This window comes from Montipora foliosa, chromosome 1, assembly GCF_036669935.1.
Source record: "Montipora foliosa isolate CH-2021 chromosome 1, ASM3666993v2, whole genome shotgun sequence".
NCBI lineage: Eukaryota > Metazoa > Cnidaria > Anthozoa > Scleractinia > Acroporidae > Montipora > Montipora foliosa.
In genome coordinates this window covers 37,153,276-37,163,275 of record NC_090869.1, presented here as the reverse complement: position 1 = coordinate 37,163,275, position 10,000 = coordinate 37,153,276, and the positions used below count along the sequence as shown (strand labels likewise).

General features: G+C 37.3%; 1 protein-coding gene across 1 annotated transcript in view; it reads right to left on the bottom strand.

The window, feature by feature from the left end:
• The window catches only part of LOC137997683 (nose resistant to fluoxetine protein 6-like), a 67,944-nt gene extending 58,048 nt beyond the window's left edge, over nt 1-9,896 (bottom strand). Inside the window, exons 1-4 of the mRNA XM_068843839.1 lie at nt 9,396-9,896; nt 4,224-4,363; nt 3,777-3,873; nt 1,192-1,285 (exon numbers count right to left, since the gene is read on the bottom strand). Coding sequence (XP_068699940.1) covers nt 1,192-1,285; nt 3,777-3,873; nt 4,224-4,363; nt 9,396-9,621 — 557 coding nt within the window. The 5' untranslated portion in view covers nt 9,622-9,896. The remainder of the gene's footprint in view (nt 1-1,191; nt 1,286-3,776; nt 3,874-4,223; nt 4,364-9,395) is intronic.
• Nucleotides 9,897-10,000: the final 104 nt, after the last annotated feature.

Below are 10,000 nucleotides of genomic sequence, written 5' to 3'. Positions count from 1 at the left end.
TTGAAGACCTTCAAAGATCTTGGTCAGGATCTTGCACAGATCTTTGAAGATCCTCAAGGATCTTGAACAGGATCTTCGAAGATCCTCGAGGATCCTTGAAGATCTTGGCAAGGATCTTTGAGGATCTTGGTAAGAAAAGCTAAGATCTTTAAGGATCTTCGAGGATGCTACATGTAGGTAGGAAACTTGAGGATTCTCGAAAAGATCTTCGAGGAGTCTTAAAGGATCTTCAAAGATCGTTCAAAGATTTTCACCAGGGTTACCCTTGGCCACCATTTCGTAACTGACCAAAGGTACTAGTCTAGTGATTGAGCCTTAGTCATCGTCTACATGTTAAATTGAACTGTACACGTAATGACTGAAAGACTAAAGACACAAAGTTACAGTTTCTAATAATGATATACTTAGCATTACTTAGGTATGTGTAACCCCCTGGGCTCAGTAGCGACAATTGGGGATTCAAGAGCTGGGAGAGAGAGAAATACAGGCAGCGGGCTCATTTTCCTACAAGTTGCAAAGCTTTACAGCGGTAAACCATGTTACTTTAGTTACATAAACAGGTGTTCCCCTCTTACATGTATTAATGCCTTTTGGAAAATTAACTCCGTTATAATATTGCTCAGCAAAGTAAGTGGCATACTGCAACAACAGACAGTCACCACACTGCCTCTATCAGACAAGTGTCAGTCACGCTTGAGCTCTGGACTTTCGGTCATATTGCATGCGGTGCATGCACGTGCCTAAAAGTGGCTTTGCACACATCAGATCTCATCAAGTTCTGCCATACTATATGCAGAGTGGCATGTAGTGGCTGATCATCTATGAAAGTTTGTGGTGGAAAAGCTCCTTGAAGCTGAATCATGAGACACTATTGGCAAAATTAGCCATCTCTGATTTCAATAATTTAAAATGAGGCAATAAATGATTTAGTTCAGATGCTTTCATCATTCCCCTGCACTCCACATGCAATATTATGTTCTTGAACAGCAAGAAAAGGATTGTGCTCCCCTTAGACCAAACAATGCAAGCTTAAGGTTAAATTACCTAAAATAAAATCGCATAATTTGTCACATAACAGACCTTTCTTGCCGCATAAAGAGACTTGAAAGTGCCAAAGAATTTCCAATTTTTTTTTTGCACCCTATCAGAAGCCCTGCAGTTAATTACAATGAATGAATAATGATAACTTACAGAGTGATAATGGGTCCTGTAGTCCACTTTGATTGATGGGCACAATGAAGGGATGAATCTTTGCCCCATTTTATCTTCAAGCTTGGCAGATGTTCTAGAGATGGATTAGAAAGAGACAGGTACAAAACTTTGACCAGATCAACTCGGTTTTGTAAGTCAAAATTACTGTTCAGAATAAAAACTAGGAATAAAAAATGACCTGTCGATCTCCCTGAGATTATTTTCAAGTTGTGGAAAAGGCGAATGAAATATGCATAGTAAGAACAAATGTGCTTAGCTACCTGACCTTTGAATGTAAGTGAGGCTGGAGTTGACTTTGCTTTGATAGAGACCTCACTATAATTAGCATGAGAAGATCATTAACATAAGAAAAGCAGTGAGGTTTCTATCAAAGCAAGGTCAACTCCAGCCTCACTTTCATTCAAAAGCCAGGTAACCAAGCACACAACTGTAAATGGTCTATTAGGGCGTGAGAATGTCCAACGATAAAATATGTAAATACAAGCACTGAAATGAAAGTGTTAAATAATAAAATACTATTATAATAGAAAACTATATATTAAATAACTTTGCGGACTGTTTGTTCAAAGTTGGCTTATTACGCTCCTTTATAAAGAGCATTTTCATAGATCAGGCAGTCGAATTTACTTTCAATTGGCACTTTCTTAAGATCTTAAAATCATGATATATGTCACTTTATAATTGGGATTCTATGTGACTACTGTATTTGACGTTTGCACCCATTTCACAAAGGTTAGCTTAAAGATTAAGATTTCTTGGGGACTTATCATTTTTTTAAGCTGCTCCAACATGAGCGATCCGAGTTGATCTGGTCCATCTTTTCCAATGTTAACATTAGATGCGGGATCCCGCCAATCCCACCTGGGATCCCATGTTCCCTAATGGTAGAAATTGCTCATAAAAGGCTGGGAGCTAGGTCTGCGAGTCACGTGAGCCAACATGGCGAGCCACGCAAGTCAACATGCGAGTCACACAGTTATTGAAAGCTAATTAACCGTTCTAAAATGGATGCTTAGACTTTATAATAACTTTCTGAAATTTATTTTGAGCCATTCTTAGACAATTATGGAGATTCAGTTAACTTTAGGGCTGCACTGATTGGACACCACTTTTGTCAGCTTGACGTCCAATTTAATCTTCTGGCCTCGTTTGTTCAAAAGCTGGATAACGCTATCCACCGGATAAATCACTATCCAGTGGATAAATACTAGCTAGCAAAACCAACTGAGTTGCCCACCCTTCAAAAACTCATTAATAATTCATGAGCCTAACAGCCTATCAAAACATCGATAAAATGTCACGTGTATGAGCTTTATATCCTGATAAAACACTCTTTGTTAGTATTCTTTATATACAGTATACTAATAAGGCATAGCTTGTTTTCCTTGTATGCTAATTGACACCTCTCACAATTTGAACTATTGTTATGAGTCCAAAGGGAAACGCTCTTTGTGGAATGTTTTTGAAGCCGTTCACATGTTTTATCGGGTCTAAAAACACTCGTCTACGCTACCCCGATAAAACACTGCTGCTCGTTTTTTAAACATTACAAGAACAACTGGGGCCTGGGCTGCAATTTATAATTGTCAATCTTTCACTATATCCTGTTCTAGGAGGAGTGCAGTTTAATGCCTTTGGCTAAAATTAGTGTCTTATGAGAAAATGTGAAATCAATTCAGGTATAAGAATTAAGAGATATTTAATTTGTCTATACGGCTTAAGTGTGGTTCTATAAATGAAAGTTTTACACACAAGCGGTAACCGAATTTAGTTTTTTTGCCCTATGATGATGCATGAGTCCAATAAAAAGTAGAAGGAGAATGTAAATACAATGTCCAAACTTTCCTTTAATGTTCTAAGTAGTTATTTTTAGGTTTGGTTTGGCTGCCAGTTTCCAGTGACTGAATTTGGCTAAATCTTGTGACTCTCCGGCCCTCTAACAACCAATAATATATTGTAAACAACAAGATGGGTCCTAGCTATTTTCAATTAGTCTAGAATTTGTATCGTATCTTAAAGGGGACATAATTCACCCCCTACTGATAAATAAAATAATCTTGCATTAGACACAGTCTCACACCTACAATAAGAGTCAATGAGTTAAGGGAAGTTATAATAATTATGACAGTCGAGTTAGGACAATGTGCGAGCCAGCGAGTCATGCGAGCCATGGCTGCGAACCATGCGAGCCATGACTGCGAATCATGCGAGCCATGGCTGCAAGTAATGGGAGCCAACATGGCGAGCCATGCGAGTCAACATGCAAGTTACACAGTTATTGAAAGCTACATAATAACTGTTTTAAAATGGGTGCTTACACTTAATAACTGTTTATCAGCGCTATTTGAATTGGGTGCTTAGACTTAAATGCAAAATTCACATGGCTGCAAAATTCACATGGCTCGCATGACAGTCCACCCCACCACATGACATAACTGAAAGTTCTTCATATCAAAAAAAAAAATCTTTCACTTTAACTGTTGGCAATGAATTTTAAATATCACAACATTTTAAGCTATAGTCATATGTGTAGCTATGAGCTGACGTTGCATTGTCCCACATACCTTCGATAAGCTTGTTAACCAACAGAGGAATATCTGTTTCATTACAAGCAAGAGGTGCACAGATACCCCATATGATTGGTACATGTACTGACTGAAACTAAGGAAATGAAATTGGTTGTTAATGGTGTCTATAGTAACAATATTGAAATACATGTGACTGATTTCAAATTAAGTTTTCACCACAATTGCTTGTCATCTCACACTCACACTACCTCACACTATTGGCTAATTTGCTGTTCTCGCTTAGAGTCTAGACAACGCTGTGCATGTCATGCTCGCATCAATGTCACACAATGTAATAGCCAATCAAGAATGCCCATTTTGCGAAATAAACCAATCGTATTGTGAGATAGTTATATAGACAACGCTTGCTCTTTGTTTGTGTCATACGTTTGGTCAGATTGTGGACTCACTCGGCTGTACATACAACAGATTATTTTACTATACCTTTGCTGTAATTTCAAAATCGACTTCAAGGGCCAGGCAATATTGTGCATCAGAAATATTCTTACATACACCATATGACCCAAGCCAGAAAACATTTCCTGCTGTGAGTCCACTGACTGGTTTTCCAATTGCATCAATATCTAGACAGCAAAATTTAACTTATTAATAAAAATGTAAAGGCCTTTGTTGATTCACTTTATTCTGCGATTTAAACTACAGATAATGGTTAAACATTCCAAACAATGTTTGACTCTTGACAATTACTGGTAATGACCTGACAACAAAATCCAAAGGGAATATTTTATTTTATTTTTTTGATTGATATAAAGAAAGAGAACTATATATTAAGTGACAAACTTCAGTAAAATAACGTGAATTAAAAAGCTCCAATTGGAAAAGTTTCAATTTACATGATTGTATAGTCTTAAGATTTTTTTTATTTTGTGTGCTGGACTAAGTAGTCAAGGTATCGTAATTATCACTGGTTTCCAAAAAACTATAGCAGAGTGTCAATGAAGTCTTATTGAAGAAGTATTACAAGATTTTCCATTCAGAATATGCTGTACATGTAAATAAATATATCTATGGATATTTAATGAATATAGCTAGCAATCTATTAATGTGATTGTTAAGTTGATAAGTAACTTTATTATATGGCTCTGTCTCAGGAGGACTCTGGGAACTACAAAATTCACAAATTTGATTGGCTAAAATCGATATTGACCGCGGTCTAGATTTTACCATCTAGACTGGCATCTAGACCGGTAATGTTTTGCGTTGAAAAGATGCAAACTAAAATGCAAAAATATTGAGTATTTTCTTCTACCAATATTTATTTATGGAAGTGCCAGACAGCATGATGACAGAAGAAAGGATGACGAGAAAACTTTGACAGAATTAAGTTCAGCTCATCGCCACTCATCGCCGTTCGCAAGCAAAATGTCAGTTAGTACAAACCAATTACATTGAACGAATTAAATTTTTCGTGTTTGCCATATGATAAACATCTTCGGTCAAGATTCTCCCATACAGACCTCCTGCTCGGTTAATAAGCGCTAAGTATACAGTCACGTAAATGATGTGACTGTATAGAATTAGGACGCTGAAGAACATAGACTGCAGACTGTCTGTAAAATGAAAATTCGGTTAGCCTGAATAAGGCCTAAATAACATTCGGTTAGCCTAATTATAGGCCTTAATAACATCAGGTTAGCCTGTTTACACTTAGCTCTCAATAGCAGCGAGGGTAACACCATACAAGTCATGTATATTTTACCCCAGGTCTGCACAGTCTGCACAGTGAGTCTGCACAGTCTGCATTTTGGCATGACCGAATAGAATACATGTTATAAAGTTCTGTAACTTCGTTGTGATTATGTTAAGTAGATTGATGTTTACGGTGCCTTTCACCTGAAGTCACATTTCCACTTCATTTATTCTCCGAAATCATCCCAAATACATCATGTTGTTTTTAGAACCTTTTGAGTGAAATTTCACTTGGTCATACTTGGATCAACATCTGAGCAATGAAGGAGAATGGACTTGATGCAGTGTTGATGTCACAAATTAACTTGCATTGCCGTTTTCAAAGACTTCCTCGATCAATGCAAAGCAATTTCTAACATCAACCTGGTATTGAACCCATTCCCTTTCATTGCTCAGTTGTTGATCAAAGTATGACCACTTTTCCCATCTTTCAAAGCCATTAATAAAGTGAAATTTCATTCAAAAGGTAACTTGAAAACAACACAATGTATTTGGGATGATTTCGGAGAACAAAAAGTGAGTATGTAAATTATGTGTGTGATATATAAATAATATTATCATACTGTATACTTAGGTAGTTTTCATTGTACCGTATTGTTGAAAGCAGGTTTTGTAGGGTCATAGTTAACCAAATTGCAATTCAAAATATATTAAATAAATTCATGTTGAAGAGAGAAAAGAGTATTGCTAAACATATCAAACTTCAGTCCATTCATTTCCATTATTAAAGTGCACCTAACCTCAAAGAATTTTCCTTGCAAAAAGTGAAATGTCTAACTTATATTTTACCTTTGCTTCTCTATATTTTACTTTTAATAGGCTTAATGAGGTACAAGAGAGTAACAAAGCTGGCATTCATTTGTCTCATGGCCAAGCTAGTGAGAGGTATGGGTCTATTCCTTCAATGGCGTCAAGATCTGATTTACATTGCGAAAGTTCTTTCAAAACTATAATGCAAAGTAGTTTATGACGTCATTGAAGGAATAGGCCCATGCCTCCTACTGCCTCGGCCATGGGACAAACGATTGACAGGACCTTTCTCTTACATACCTTACGAGGCACCTTTTAAAAAGGTAAAATCTAGAGAGACAAAGGTAAAGTATATGGTATGATATGATGTGATATGATATGATATATGACATTTATCTTTTGCTAATGTAAAAATGTTGAGGTTAGGTGCACTTTAAGGTGGCTCAAACCAGAAGGATAAATTGACAGTTAGCAACACTTCATCATGTAACAGCAATGTTATGGTACCATATGAAACATCAATTATTGCTGAACAAGATACAGTCATTTTTGTGACAAGACAGGAAAGCCTTGGAAGAACATCCTATACTTTGGCTTTACTTGCTATGATATCTGAAAAATAGGCACGCATTGCGCACATGTGGTAGTGCAGTAACACAGCACTTTTAATACTTCATAACTATTAACTGAGCTGTGTTTTGTTTTCCAGGAGATTCAAGTTGTCTTTGCGTACTATGTTGCTCTAAACAGTACACGATATTGTTTTAGTACAGTATACCATTTATAGAGCTATGGCATATGTCTTAGGTAAATAGCCAAGCCCTGAGACATGCAATTACTAGTAGAATACTAAACCCAGAAAGTTTGAAGAAAATAAAAGGGAATCGAGATCTATACAATGACTTCGAGGCTGACATCTTCATCATTTTCAAGTTCCCTAGGCTTACAACTTCTTTTTCGCCACAAGTTTAAGTGTGTCCCCTGAGCTTCTGACAGCTTTCCAGAGAAAACTCAACTGAAGTTATCCCCTGTCCGGTGAGGCTAGCTAGTATCTGGATGGGATACCTCAAAATTTGCGACTTGCGATGTCAGAAACACAGGATTGAATTCTATTTTAATGATCAAAAATGTGACCAAAGCACGGTACATGTACAGACTTTGTTAGCCCTTTTTTCTAAAACAAATATTGACACAAGAGCAAAAGGAAGTTTTCAGGAAGTGTCAATCGAGAATAACATATTTTGCCATCAGCAACAAAATTTGCGACATGAAAACAACAATTTTTTAACTGTGAATACAAAAAATTACCATCAGCGAAAAACATTTTGGGAGATTTTTGCTACGTTCAATTTTGCTATTGTACTTTTGGCTGCACAAGTAAATCGCAAAATTGGAAGTGTGGTCGAATTCAGCAGCCGCCAAAGGATTCATCTGTGTCAAAATGATGGTAAGACACCGATTTTGCTTTTTGTTTATAATAGTTTGTTTTTTTTTTTTCTTTCAAGTGTTGTAGAATTTTCACAAGAAATGTGCGAATTCAACACAAAGATCACAATCACACAACTCTTGAGGTTGACCATTGTTTGTGTGAAATCAAAAATTCACTTTCGGGGCTCATTTGTTGAAACTCAAGCACGCTTCCAATAGATCTGTTTATTTTCGTGATTTATGCACAGGCTACAGACTCATTGCATCACAGACTTACACTCTTACACTCTTACAACAGGGTGACAGTGTGTAGTGCACTACCACAAAAACAAACTTGGTGAGCTTATTTTTTATTGTACCAAAACAAAAAATTGTGGAGCAGATTCAAAACTTCCTTAAATTTTCAATTATTTAAGGAGGCTCTAAATCTGCTCAAATGATTTTTTTAAAACTTTGCAGAGAGTTTCATTCTGGCATGCTGATTACATTTCACAAAAGTAATAAAAAATGTGGGTTACGGAGTTCGTTTTTGAGATATGAGCAGCTATAAAAGCTAAAATATGGGGTGTTTTTGTAGGGCTTTCCTGTTGCCATGGTAACTTTTTATGTCACAAAAATTACCAAATCTTTTTTCAGCTATAATTGGTGGTTGATATGGACCATTTCATTGCTGTTAAGTGATAAAGTGTTGTAGTGTCAACCCTTCTAAGAAGAATGTTTCTTTTAAGTGTTGAAACTGGTTTGAGCCACCTTAAAATGCACCAGCCCCTGTTTATGGTCTTCAGAGACAATGACATCTAGGCTGGGGCTGATACAGGGGGCATCCTCCCGTGTCTGGCATAGTGAAAGCAATTCACAGAAAAGAAGACAATTAAAAGAGCCACATTCACGGTGAACCCAAAATTTATTTGTTTTTCTATGGAGAAAATGTTTTAGCTTTATTGGGCAGCAGTTTTTGGCATTAGCTGTTTTAATTTAGGACGTTCAATTACAGCCCGCGAACCTCCCTAAATCCGTCCCAGCTATAAGGCTTAAGTGGGAGTTGACCAATAACATCATGACTTAAGTTGACCAGTGACATAAACAATTAGCCTCATAGGCAAGTGTTTATACCATCAACAGACAATACACAACTCAGGTTGTCGAAACATCAGTTAAGGTCATCCTAAACCGTCTGTCTCGGGATTACACTAACCCAGATGATAGTATTATTCACTTTATGATACAACTACTGGGTTCAAACCATTTACCATACATTCTGCGCATCTCGAGGCAATCAGATGTCCTATCGGCGGTGCTTATTAATACAGGAATATTTTTGCGCGGTTCAAAACTATTCGGATAAAGTATAAATTAGCAAGTGCTCTCGGTATCCAAAAGGAAAATTGGGGGTAACCATGCATTTTTCAGAGATAATTAGTAGGCACCGCCCTTAATGGGATTCTTTGTTTCGGACATGAAAATTGGGCATTCATCTAATTACCTGCATTTCCAAACATTAAAGCGGCCCCTTCCCACTACGGACAGCAGAAACGTGAACATACTGAAATGTTATGGGGTTGACCTCTTGTTTCCTTTTCATGATGTACCTGTTCTTTCGTTTTCTTTGAACTGGGGTTCCAACAATTACATTTTGGCAAATTAATTTGATTGCCATCGATATCGATCATATTTAGAGACATATCAGCACTGGGACAGCATAAACACTGAAAAAAACACTGTACTTACACTGGGAAACAACAGACGCATTCAGGCCTCTCCAGGCTTTCAAACATTTCTCAGAGATGCCATCGACAGAATCCGGGATTGTTCCCTTTGGAAAGACCGGCGAAACATTTAATCGATCCGTTCTTGAATCAAGGCCGGCGAATTGCCGCTGAATAACGCTTGGAAGCGATATTGTCGACTCAATGACCAAAAAGAGGTAAAAAGTGACAAAATGAAGTGTGGACATCCTAGTACGCAGCTTTGCTTAAATAAAAACTCAGTTTTCGTATTAAATTGTTGCACGATCTATTCCTGCTTTTGTCTAGGGGTAGGGACAGGTAAAGAGAAACGGTTAGGTTGGAAGCTGTTGGATATACAGTTCGCGACACAGTTTGCTTTCAGTCATCCAAAAAACCGATAGCTTATTTTTACCAACGCTAATTTACGACAAAAATAATCTCAGAAGAAGCGTGTCACATGAATTTCATACAGCGGCCTATTGCGTAATTTTTTTTCTTGGGTGTCGCGAAATGGCGAAGGGAGCCTGGAAGGGAGACAGCTGTAGATGATGAACCAAATATGCAGGTGATTTTATTGTGGGGAGCTTCACTTTCAATGGTGCCCGT